Here is an 11817-nt window from a genome sequence, read left to right on the forward strand (position 1 = left end):
TCGGGTTTGCAAGCACGTTCGCAGTCGAGAGCAATGCTTTACATCAAAATGTTTTTATTTCGCGTGAAATTGAGGATCACGTGTGATTGAGGTCGCCGCCGTATTGTCCTCGAATAAAATCATAGGATCTTGTTGCTCAAAACCTATTTTTTTGAATAGTGTTCGGAGCCACATGGCTTCTTTTGCCGCTTCCGCGGATGCCATGTATTCAGCTTCCGTGGTAGATGACATGATCATGGCTCGCTTCTTTGAGCTCTACGTGATCGTGCCATTTCCTAATTTGAATAAATATCCCGAGATTGATTTGCGATCTCGGATATCATTCACATAGTCTGCATCTGAGTAGCCCACGAATTTGGCTTGATCTTCAGGCTTGACATCTGCAATTGGCCCATAGATTATTCCAAGTTCTTGCATTCCGGATAGATAGTGGAGGACGCATTTGGCAGCAGTCCAATGAGCCATTCCGGGATTGGCAGTAAATGAGCTAAGCCGTTGCACGGCGTGAGCAATGTCTGGCCTCGTGGCAATTGCCGCGTACATCAGTGATCCGACGAGCGATGCATATCCGTTGTCTCGGTTGCATTCGTCATCAGTTTCTGGTTCTTCTTTTTCGAGCACTGTGTTTGGATCAAGAGGCATTCCGACTGTGTTGGCATTTGTAAGTCCATTCTTGTGTAGGATAGACTCAATATATTTTGTCTGAGAGATTTTGATTGTCCGCTTTGAACGGTCTCTCTTGATTTCTATCCCCACAATTTTCCAGAGTTCGCCAAGGTCAGTAACTTCAAACATATTTTGGAGCTCCCCCTTCAATTGGTCCATCAGTGCGTAATCATTGGTAAATATTAATAGGTCATCTACCCAAATGGTGACGATTTCTATCTTATCATCTTTGATCCAAATGTACGCACATGGATCCGAGAATAGGCGCTTGAATCTCATGTCTAGTAACTTGCGATTCAGCACGATATTCCATTCCTGGCCAGACTGCTTTAGCCCATAGAGGGTTTTCTTTAATTTACATATGCGATATGTTCCGTCGCTGTATCCTTTGGGTTGCCGCATGTACACTTCTTTTTTGAGAGTTCTGTTAAGATAGGCGCCTTTCACGTCCATCTGTCCGATCTCCCAATCTAAGATTGCGGCTAGCCCGAGGAAAGCTCGAATGGTTTCGAGGCGGACTACGAGCGCGAACGTCTCGGTATAGTCCATGCCTAGGATTTGAGAATATCCCTTCGCAACCAGGCGGGCTTTGTATTTAATTATTTCACCCTCTTTGTTTGTTTTCTTGACTAGAACCCATTTATTTCCTACGGGTTTTCGATCTTCGGGAGGTTCTACTAACTCCCAAGTCTCCATACCCTGTAGTTGATTGAGTTCCGTCTGGACTGCCTGTTCCCATTTGGGCCACTTGAGTGATCTCTTGGCATCACTGAGTATCTTTGGCTCGTCCACGTCCGCATTTCCGTGGGCGCTCATCACAATATAGACTAATTCGGCATTTGATTTATCTGGATCATTATCCAGATCTTCATCTGCCTCTGGGTCGTGCATTAGACGGTAATCATGCTGAACTGTCTTTCCTCTGGTTCGTCTGGGCTGGCTTGGTGTGTCCGTCCCACTTTCCTCGCGTTGATCAGGATCATCATCCCATCTGTGCTTTTGCGGATTTTTGGCAGGTGACTGTGGTGCAGAAGTTCCTAACTCCTCCTCGCGCCGCACATCTGCAGTCGTTGTGAGGTATGGGACTTCAGGTCTCCTTTCCACACATCAGGAAAACCCAACTTTTACTTAAAGGTGTCCTTATGTGACTTAAATGCACTTATGGGCCTTAAATAAGGTAAAAAAGGACAAAAAGTCTATAAGTCATATTTCCTTAGAGCCTTAAAAATCGACTTTTGGAAACTTATGGGCCTTAAATAAGGCAAAAAAGGACAAAAAGTCGGAATAAGTCCCATAAGTAAAAGTTGGGTTTTCCTGATACATGCGGCATGTCTGACGCATTGCTAGGTAAAGTGCCCAGAAATATATTTTGCTCCCCCTCACGCTGTGCTGTGAGGATAGGTACATCAGATCCTATTTGCTCTTGTGGCACGTGAGGCACATTGCTGGGCAAATGGTCCGGGAAATTCGAAGAAAATTGGAAATTACGCGAGATTTTAATCTGGCGCGTGTGCGCATCATAATATTTGATGGCTTTGGGTCCGTCCATGTATCCAACAAAAATATACTTGTTGGCACGGGGTGCTAGCTTTGATAGTGTTGCGTCTTCCGTGAGGACCCATACGGGGGAACTGAATTCTTGTAGGTACGAGATATTTGGTTTCGTCCCATTCCATTTTTCTTCGGGAGTTGCCCCATTTAACACCTGGGTAGGCGATCTATTTTTAATATAGACTGCGTGAGCAATCGCTTCAGCCCAAAGATAATGAGGTAGATCTCTCACATAGATCATCGCGTGCGCTAGTCCAAGCAGTGTGCGATTCAATCTCTCAGAGACTCCGTTCTGGGATGGTGAGTACGGCGCAGTCGGACCCATCTCGATCCCTTTCATTTGACACCAGTTAATTAATTCGGTGTTCATATATTCTCGACCGTTGTCGAGCCTGAGTCGCAAGGGTTTATTTCCAAACTTGCGCTCGATATAGGTAATATAATTCTTTACCTTTTCAGTTACTTCATCTTTATGCCTCATAAATAGTACTGTACTTCGACGACTGTAATCATCGGTAAACGTAATAAAATATTTTCACCCTTGTAGAGTGGCTGTCTGCGCAGGTCCCCACACATCTGTGTGTGTTAATTCTCCGGGTACCTTGCTGCATTCATCCATTTCTTTGGGAAATGGCTTCCGCATCGCCTTTGCTTGGATGCACGCCTCACAATTAATTTCATCTGGGCTCGGCGAGATCTCTAGGCCATCAACAAGCCCTTCACAATATAATCGCATAAGCGCCAGTTTCCCGATATGGCCGTAGATCTTGTGCCACTCTTTCCAGGTATGCGGGCCGTATTCCTTAGCAGTATAGGTTCGCGTGGGTTGTGGAACAACTGGACACAATTTCAATGTATATACAGTGTAACAGCACCACTTTGCACACCCCCATCACTTTGCACACCAATAGGAAAACACCCTCAATTCTTGTCGAATCACCTCCGGTTTTTTTTCCCATATTCATTACATATAGACCTTAGTTTGTACCAATTCTCATGAGAATCCAGCAAGATGCGGATGAGCAGTGATGGAAATACCCTCCGAGAACGTGATTTTGGCCCAATCACCACTTTTTGTCCACACCATTACCAGACATAGCACAAAATTTTCAGCATAATTGAGACCTCACAAGCCTAGCTAGGATATTTTACAAGATCTTTGTCCCATACATGGAAAGATAGGGAGGTGTAGAACGTGAGCTAGAGTAACATATATTGATACATGGCACGATGTGACACGACGCGACACAACGTGCTTCTCTCACCACTCCTCTGGATACATCCTGCCTCTCTGACACTCAGATTTTCTCATGGCAAAGAAGGCCCTTCCAAAACGCGTCAAGACACTGAAGAGGGGCCATGCGAAAGATGTGAAGATGTGCGAGGCAGTAGCTACATATCGGCAGGAGCAGGCGAAGCCGGAGGGGTCACGCAGAGGTGCACGCAAGATTGCTGAGGACCTCGGGATTCCTAATCAATGGAGGACCATAATCAATCGTGCCAATGGCGGTCGCAGTGTACAAGAAGCTCACGAAGAGCAGCAGAAGCTCACACCTGCCGAGGAAGCCGTGCTCGTGGATTTCCTTCTTCAGTCGGCTGAGCGTGGCTTCCCCCAGTACATCTTCGACATTGAATCTTGCGCAAATATCATACGAGCAGTGCGTCTTGGGCCAGAGTGCGAGAAAGTTGGCGACGACTGGGCAGATCGGTTCCTCAACCGCCACCATGACGTTTTGCAGACGCACTGGAGCAAGCCACTAGACACGCAGAGAGCACAAGCCATGAATCCAGAGGCAAAAAAGAAGTGGTTTGAGTTGGTTGAGAAGTTTGTAGTGCAGCAGGGAATTCGGCCAGAGGATTTGTATGCGATGGATGAGACAGGGTGCCCACCTTCTGATCAAGGAACTTCATGCATGGTCGGAGCTCGTGGGAGCAAGACGCAACACAAGCAGGGTGGCAGTAATCGTGAAAATGTGACAGCTTTGGTGACGATCTGTGCAGATGGGACAACACTGCATCCCACGATCGTCTTCAAGGGAAAGAATTTCATGACGAAATGGGCAGACAATAATGTCTCAGGGGCATCGTGAGTACTCACCAGATCGGCATCGGTAATCTGACCAAATGGTGCATGTAGGTTTGCGCATTCGCCGAATGGATGGACAGATGGCGAGCTAGGACTGCAATGGATGATTAAGGACTTTGATGCCCATACAAAAGAGAAGGCCGGGGGACGTACCCGTGTTCTTCTTATGGACGGACACAGCTCCCACTACACTCTTGAGTTGCTGAAGTATGCAAGAGCAAACAATATTTGCATCCTTGGCTACCCTCCTCACTGCACTCATGCCCTCCAAGGTTTGGATGTTGTGTGCTTCGCTAAGCTGAAGAAGGAGTTCCACATGGAGATCCAGCAATTTGAAGCCCTTCACAGGTCTCGTGTTATGAAGGCTGATTTTGCTGGAGTCTTCGGGCGCGCATTCTTGCGCGCGTTCACCGAGGAGACGGTCAGAGCGGCTTTCGAGGCTACAGGGATCTGGCCATTCAATCCGGATGCAGTTGCTGAGAAACATACCAAACCAAGTCTAGCTACCTTCACAAAAAGCGGATTTCCTCTCCAACAGCCAAGCCTCGTGCGTGCCATCCTCGAGACCATGGGCAGTCGTCCACTCACAGCATTTGAGCTCTCCCCCAGCATGCACTCCGCACTGATCGCAGGACCCTCACACCTGCCCGTGTCGTCTCCTCGAACCTCGACACGAGTAACACAGGCTGTGGGTGAAAATATAGATCCCGCACTGATGGACTTACCAACAAATATCCCCACTGCATCTCATCCTTCGCCTCATACCCCATTATTCGCATTGTCCCCCAAAGCTCGGCGGTGCTTGCATGCCGGCCAAGAGGGTGCTGAGTCTGACACACCCACCAAGCGGATGCGCTTGATGTATGAGGCATTGGCAATGATGTCATCAGGCTCCTTGCTGCTCTCGAAGACGCGTGTGACCTCCTCATACACAATCACAAAGCCCATCTTCGAGACTCTCCCAGAGCTCCCTCAGCCTGATTGGTCTCTGCTGGAGAGAACACCATCCGCTGGGTATCGTACTGGACAAACTCTGGAGCTAGAGAACAGAGAACTTACTGATGGCCAAGGGTCGAAATGCACAGATTGTCATCCAGAACATGGAGTTGTTGAAGTACAAAGAGAGCCTGCATGCCAAGGAGAACAAAAAGAAGGATGACCGCACTGTGCTTTTCCCAGGCGGGCACGGGAGACATCTGACAGAGCCTGAATTCACAGAGCAGCTGAGCGAGCAGAGTGAGAGGAAGGAGGCAGAGGCAGTAGAGAAGAATAAGCGAAAGGACGAGCGAGCTACTCAGAAAAAGGTGAAGGCCGACGCAGAGGAGGAATGGAAAGTGATCCAGGCCGAACATCAGAAGGCAATGGATGACTGGAAGGCAGAGTGCGAGAGGTTGCAGTCGGAGAACGTGCGTGTCAAGGACTTGCCACCAAGGCCCAAGTGTCCTCTGAAGCCCAAACGGATGCCAGAAGGTGTCGTCGCTGTTGCAGAAGCAAAAGAATATGCTGAGGCAGCGTCCGAAGACAATGCCTCGGACACCGACTAGCTCAAGATCCTTGTTTCCCACGGGTGTGCAAAGTCATGCCTTTCAGCCTAGATTTCAGCCTCCGTTTGCGCGAGCTATCTACATGTCCCAAGTACATTTAAAAATACAAAAAAATCGATTTAGACATCCTGATATGTTTTAGAAATTTTCTGTCTATTCAGTTTGAGGGAAAATATGATGTGGCAGGGGCAACATGTCCAAAGACACTCTGGTGTGCAAAGTGGTGCCGTTACACTGTAGTCGTCCATTTTTCTTGCCTATGGCAAGAGTATGTTTCTTTTTATCTATTAATATTGCGCGACTATTACCTATAAGTACTCTTCCTCTTGTGTCATCCAAACGCGTGATGGAGAGGAGGCTATTGGGTGCTGTCGGCGCATACAGTACACCGTGGAGATGGAATTTCACTTTCCAGTCTCCTACCTCACTTTCGACATCAACCGTATCATGGCCCAATGCCTGCATTGGTTGCAGTCCGATGCCTGTGATCGCATGATCTTCGAGCGCCTGACAGGTTGCGAAGACTTCACGACGATTTGTAATGTGCAAAGTTGTCCTGGAGTCGGCAAACCACTCATAGAAAGAAGCGATTTTGCCATCAGATCTGAGAGATACAGTGTCGCTATTATTATTGTAGGCTATTTTTGCCTCATCCTCTTTCAATTCGACCTCGCGTGCTTCATAAGCATGTTCCGTCTTTTGCTGCTTCATCGGCAGGCCCTGTCCGGCTTTACCGCTGCCTTTAGCCCAACAATCTGTGGCCTTATGCCCGAATTTTCTGCAATTCATACAGTTGACCTTGTCGCGGTGCTGACACTCATTACCAAGATGTCCCAGCTTTTTGCAGATCGAACATTTTTTCTATTTCCCGAAGGGGCGCTTCTTTCCTTTGGCAACCATGGCTTGGTCCAAGGATTGACCGCGCTCGCCACGCTCGTGCCTTCGCCTATTTTCATCAAGAATGATGGCAATCAATTCTTGTGATGTAAGCTGAGGGCGCACGTTGTCAGCGCCTTCGGTGCCAAAGTAAGAGCTGAGGAAAGAACCCAGCTCTCCGGTAATGAAGTGGCCAGGATGAGCCGGAAATCCTTGTCAGAAACAACCTTCCCCATTAGATGGAATTGTTCCTGGATCTGTCGCAGCTGTGTGATGTGACAGGGGGTATTGTCCTCTTCTTTGGCCTGCATCCAGTAAAAGTGCCGGCACAGCTCGAGAATCCCATGCTGTCCGCGCTGTTCCTTGACCGTGCGGAGCTGCTCCCACATGGCCCGTGCCGTCTTGGCTCCAGCAATGTGCACCATCTGGGAATCTCCCAGTGATAGCACAATTACGTTCTGGGCCTTGAGGTCATTCTCTCCCCAGGCACTAATCTCCACCTCTCTCACTACCCTATTGACCGGGTCATTACTCAGCTGCGGCTTCAGTGTCTTTCCGGTCACATACTCCTGGAGACCCTTATCGTTAAGGATGACCTCGATGTAGCGCTTCTACGGGAGCCAATTGTCTTCCTTCAGGAGCGGGATCTGTGGCTGCAGTAGACTCAATATATAGCCAAAGGTAGCTAAGACTGAGTGTAGGTACAGCTAGATGGTGAGTGTAGGGGATATAAAGCAACTTGCTTATGTAAGTAGTAAGCAGTCCATAATGAGTAATGGTCATCAGAACCGACCCGTTACACCCTCCCCTACCAGAAACAACCCAGGGGGAAAGAACGGAAGAGAAGGGGAATAAATGGGGATATGGTAAAGTAAAGTGTACCACATATGAGAGAAATAAAGAAAATGTATACCATAAAATAAATGTGCAATGCGCACACTCCCTCCCACTCCAGAAAACCCGTCGGATCCACCTCAGGTTACGGTTCCATAGACAACGACCGGGGGTGTCTGAGGAGACCACACGCAGTGGTTTGGGAGGCATGGGTCCTGTGGGTGGGCCCACTGCCAGCACTGGTCGATGGCGGCATGGCGGGCAGGTCACCTGCCTGCTGCACCTCGGCCGCTGTGGGCTCCATTACACAGCCATGCAGCGGTGATGCGCCTGAACCCGTGGGCGCCATCAGGCGGGCACGTGCCCCTGGTGCTGGTGGTGCGGTGCAGTGTGTCGGCGATACTTGGCGTGCTCGGGTGTCAGCACCTGCGTGGCGTACCCTCAGTGCTGGTGATGTGTCGGTCATGACATCCGCTGGTGCCACCTGCGCTGTTGGGCGGTCGGTGGCCCGAATGGCGAGGTGCATTAGCGTTAGGCTGTCGTGGGCTTGCACCCTTCGTGCTGGTGATGTGGCCGGTGTGGTGTCTGCGTCCTGCACTGTGGCCGCTGTGGGTGTGGTTGTGCAGCCGTGCTGTGGCGCAGTGCTTGCTCACTTTATGCTATTGGACACGGAGGTCCCAAGAGTTTTATCTTCCCTGTTTCTCCCTGCTCACTTTATGCTATTGGACACGAAGGTCCTAAGACATTTTTCCTTCCTACTTTCTCTTTTGATCACGTGATGCTCTTATTTTGCTATTGGCCAATTTGCCATGTAACACTACTATGTAATGGTCATAACAGGTGACACCCAAGGGGTATAAAAGGACCCTTGAGGTGCCCCGACCCTCAGTCTTCTCTCCCCACTTGTAGCACCCCTATAAGTGAAGAGTTCTCCCTTTGCTTGTAGCTTACCCTACAAAGTGATAAACTAAAAGAATAGGAGTTTGTTCCACTCCTCCCAGTAACATTATTACTCGTAATCAAAAGGATCCCGACGAAGTCAGTTCAGCACAGGCAGTGAGTTGTTACGAACACAACTACTGCACTCTCGTATCATTTCTTTTGGGTAGTCTAGCACACGGTTGCTAAATACTCAAACCGTTCTCAGAAAGTTCTCGGACAACACGTAGGAAAGTTATCAGCCAGGCACATCATATTAGGACACGCACACTTGGTAAAGCCCTGCACATGGTTGTAGGCACATGGATTAGGAAGATGATGAAGACTTGGAAAGCCCTGCACTGGTTGTAGGCCTCGTATAAGAAAACCCGTTAAGCCCTGCACTGGTTGTAGGCATCGTATAAGAAGACAGAACGCAAGCCCTTGCACACGGTTGCTAGGCATCCCCCCACATTTCCCCATCTGTATTGTGCAGACTCCCCATCCTGACTTCAGACAACAAATCACACGTATAGCTCAGGCGTCCCTAACCCACTATCATAAATTTGATATCAACGAACAACTGTGATAGCCCGGCATACTTTCCCTTTTGCCATGCCCGGTGAACCACAGCGAAGTACCACCCACTTGACCTGGAGTCTAAAGCTCCTCCAGCCAAGGCGCGTGCATACCCCAAGTCAACAGCGCCCCTGGTGCTGGTGATGTGGTGGGCGCATCGTTCACATCCTGCATCATGGGTGCCACGCGCATGCGTGTGCTGCGACGCTGTGGCATTGAGGCCGTCGGCATCATCGTGTGCTCGGTGAGGTGGGTGCATGGCGACAGCGCTGTGGGAGGTGACGGAGCGGGTGTACCTCGTGCGTCGTTGTGCTTGCACAGCGTCCACTCCTGCTCCTGGTAGCGCTGTGGCTGTTTCCGCACCTTCTTCTCCGGCCTCCTCTCCTTTCTCCTCTCCTCGGCCTCCTTTACCCCCACACTCTCCCTCACCAGTTTTCGGGGCTGGTTTTCTTGGTCCAGACTCGGCACAATGGTCTTGAGGTGGCGCGGGAGCTCTGGCCTGGCAAGGATATCGGGCGTGAGAGAGGGGGAAGTGGGGAGCACGGTAGGAGTAGGAGTGTCACGTTTGATGTGGTCACATGTCATGTGGTGACGCGTCCATGCCACGTTGAACATTGCGTGGGCGACGTTGGCTTCCCACATCAGGAAAACCCCACTTTTTCTTAAAAGGACACTTAAATAATTTAAATGGACTTATGGTCCTTATTTAAGGACATAAGGACAAAAAGGGCCTAAGGCATATTCCCTGAGTGTCTGAAATTCGACTTATTTGAACACTTATGGTCTTAAATAAGGGTTCTCAGACCCAAAAGTCTAAATAAGCCCATAAAAGAAAGTTGGGTTTTCCTGATGCAGCGTTCTGCAAGGGCATTGAGACGATGGTGAGCGCGCTTGATGGTGGTGAGGCCATCTTCACAGGCATAGTGCTCGTGAAGGGTAGCGAGGTGGAGATGTTGCTCGACCAGCCAGTCAGCGATTATGAGCCAATGAGTGAGGTTGTTCGCCTCAACCCATCCTCGCAGTGTGTTGGCAACACGGTCTATGTCACTGATGATGACTGTGACTTCAGAGGTCTTGAGAGGTGTTGCCAAGTAGATATGATGTGCAGGGCACAGTGAGTGCTCCTGCTCATCCAGCCAGTGGTATCCAGTCATAGCAGAACTTCAGCAGTAGTTCTGAGACTGCAAAAAAAGTGTAAGCAGCCTAGATCCTTAGGCTCACCAGGGCTGCAGTGGACTCAATATATAGCCAAAGGTAGCTAAGACTGAGTGTAGGTACAGCTAGGGACCAGCATGGATCATCCGGATAGTCATCCGGATGTATATCCGTGGATGTGTTTAAACCCCGCCATCTGTGAATGGCGTCCGTACGGACGTGGATTCATCCACGGTTTTGGTATATATATTTATTTGCACCTAAAAGGACTTAAGTACACTTGTGGAACAAAACCATGCCTTAACGAGAGTATGTACTGACATTATTGTACACACGACTATAGACATTTTAACGACTAATTAGATAGTCCTGCGTCACCTCTGAGCTTCGCCCTCATCAATTGCGTGAGTTCTGGGAAGTCTGGAAGAAGGGGAGTGCCATCCCATGAACCCACCGCCATCGAGGCCTTGAAGGTTTGTGACAATGTATTGTGCTGCATGAAGTTGACCTCACGACGACCATCGGAGAATGCTCGTTCTGCATCAGTTGATGAAGCTTGACACAACAATGTAGATTAGATATATGCCATTCCGAGTGCAAATGCATGAACTCACTGGGTGCTGAGCAGAAGTCGGAACCCATAGCAGCAAGATGCGGGGTGCATTGTTCTGCATTGTACCAGTACTCCATGACACCACCAATGAGTTGAATAGCAGAGGCCGACAGCACTGGATCTTCGAGGTAAGTGTAGATACTGTCAATTGGTCTGACTGGCTCAACGACGGCTGGTGTCAGCCATTCACTACCACGCTATCAGTGGTGTCATATGGTATCAGAACTTGAATAGAGAATGCAATCGGGTGCACATACCATTGCGACCAGTGCAGGAGCAACGCTAATGGTAACTCCCAATGAGGGCTTGTAAGTCTCCTCCCAACGCTTGATTACAAGCTTCTTTGCATCTTCAACGTCTTCCGGACTCCAACCGCGCTTCATGAAATAGTCAAGTTTCTTGTCCGGGCACATCACTGAATATGTAGCATCATTAGAAGCAACAAAGCGGACATAGATTGCAAAAGAAACAAACCTATAGAAATACGGTATGCCTCACATTCATCTGTGAGGGCATAGTACTTGTTCGACAGGAGAAGTGCGGCATGTGCTGCAACACGAACGACAGGCGGCAAGTGTACAGCATCCCGAATGCACCCAAGGGCCGCCTCTGTTACAACGCTCCTCACTTGTGGCGCGTCTTTTCTTTTTCTTGTTCCCTTTACGTTACCAGACCACGTGATCCAACACATGACTCATCGGAGCGCAACCTCCGATTCTTTACCCAGCTGTCTAGAACCCCTAGTCTGGGGTTACACCGGATCCAACTCCGGACCTTCTTCTTATCGCACATGCAAGACGTGCATGTATGCCTCATCTTTACCTCGTTCTGATACACGACTCGTTATCCCCATTAGTACTGATTATCTCTCACGACCTTACTCAGCTTTCTCATACATATTACTTCCTCGCCGTTACCCTGCCCAGATATTGTTTCACCTTATCTAGCCAATGAACGATCCCGCATTACTGCGTAGTACTGCGGATACCTTTTGT

At 49.1% G+C, this 11817-nt stretch overlaps 7 protein-coding genes across 7 annotated transcripts; 2 read left to right on the top strand and 5 right to left on the bottom strand.

The window, feature by feature from the left end:
• Nucleotides 1–255: 255 nt before the first annotated feature.
• Nucleotides 256–1557, bottom strand: SCP_0804250 (hypothetical protein; the record flags this gene model as incomplete). Its single annotated transcript, XM_027761013.1, has 1 exon — nucleotides 256–1557. One exon carries the CDS (start codon nucleotides 1555–1557, stop codon nucleotides 256–258), a length of 1302 nt encoding a protein of 433 aa, XP_027616814.1.
• Nucleotides 1558–3527: 1970 nt separating this feature from the next.
• SCP_0804260 (DDE-domain-containing protein) lies at nucleotides 3528–4999 on the top strand (the record flags this gene model as incomplete). Its single annotated transcript, XM_027761014.1, has 3 exons — nucleotides 3528–4303; nucleotides 4355–4850; nucleotides 4913–4999. The coding sequence occupies 3 exons, from the start codon at nucleotides 3528–3530 to the stop codon at nucleotides 4997–4999; spliced, it is 1359 nt and encodes a 452-aa protein (XP_027616815.1).
• A 63-nt stretch (nucleotides 5000–5062) lies between these two features.
• SCP_0804270 (hypothetical protein) lies at nucleotides 5063–5251 on the bottom strand (the record flags this gene model as incomplete). Its single annotated transcript, XM_027761015.1, has 1 exon — nucleotides 5063–5251. The coding sequence occupies one exon, from the start codon at nucleotides 5249–5251 to the stop codon at nucleotides 5063–5065; it is 189 nt and encodes a 62-aa protein (XP_027616816.1).
• A 113-nt stretch (nucleotides 5252–5364) lies between these two features.
• On the top strand, nucleotides 5365–5847 carry SCP_0804280 (hypothetical protein; the record flags this gene model as incomplete). The annotated part of the gene is made up of 1 exon (XM_027761016.1): nucleotides 5365–5847. One exon carries the CDS (start codon nucleotides 5365–5367, stop codon nucleotides 5845–5847), a length of 483 nt encoding a protein of 160 aa, XP_027616817.1.
• Nucleotides 5848–6708: 861 nt separating this feature from the next.
• Nucleotides 6709–7148, bottom strand: SCP_0804290 (hypothetical protein; the record flags this gene model as incomplete). Its single annotated transcript, XM_027761017.1, has 2 exons — nucleotides 6709–6787; nucleotides 6850–7148. 2 exons carry the CDS (start codon nucleotides 7146–7148, stop codon nucleotides 6709–6711), a joined length of 378 nt encoding a protein of 125 aa, XP_027616818.1.
• Nucleotides 7149–9135: 1987 nt separating this feature from the next.
• On the bottom strand, nucleotides 9136–9669 carry SCP_0804300 (hypothetical protein; the record flags this gene model as incomplete). Its single annotated transcript, XM_027761018.1, has 1 exon — nucleotides 9136–9669. One exon carries the CDS (start codon nucleotides 9667–9669, stop codon nucleotides 9136–9138), a length of 534 nt encoding a protein of 177 aa, XP_027616819.1.
• Nucleotides 9670–10564: 895 nt separating this feature from the next.
• Nucleotides 10565–11513, bottom strand: SCP_0804310 (hypothetical protein; the record flags this gene model as incomplete). Its single annotated transcript, XM_027761019.1, has 4 exons — nucleotides 10565–10764; nucleotides 10824–11019; nucleotides 11080–11237; nucleotides 11297–11513. The coding sequence occupies 4 exons, from the start codon at nucleotides 11511–11513 to the stop codon at nucleotides 10565–10567; spliced, it is 771 nt and encodes a 256-aa protein (XP_027616820.1).
• Nucleotides 11514–11817: the final 304 nt, after the last annotated feature.

Source organism: Sparassis crispa (genome assembly GCF_003851025.1).
Source record: "Sparassis crispa DNA, contig_000007F, whole genome shotgun sequence".
NCBI classification, from domain to species: domain Eukaryota; kingdom Fungi; phylum Basidiomycota; class Agaricomycetes; order Polyporales; family Sparassidaceae; genus Sparassis; species Sparassis crispa.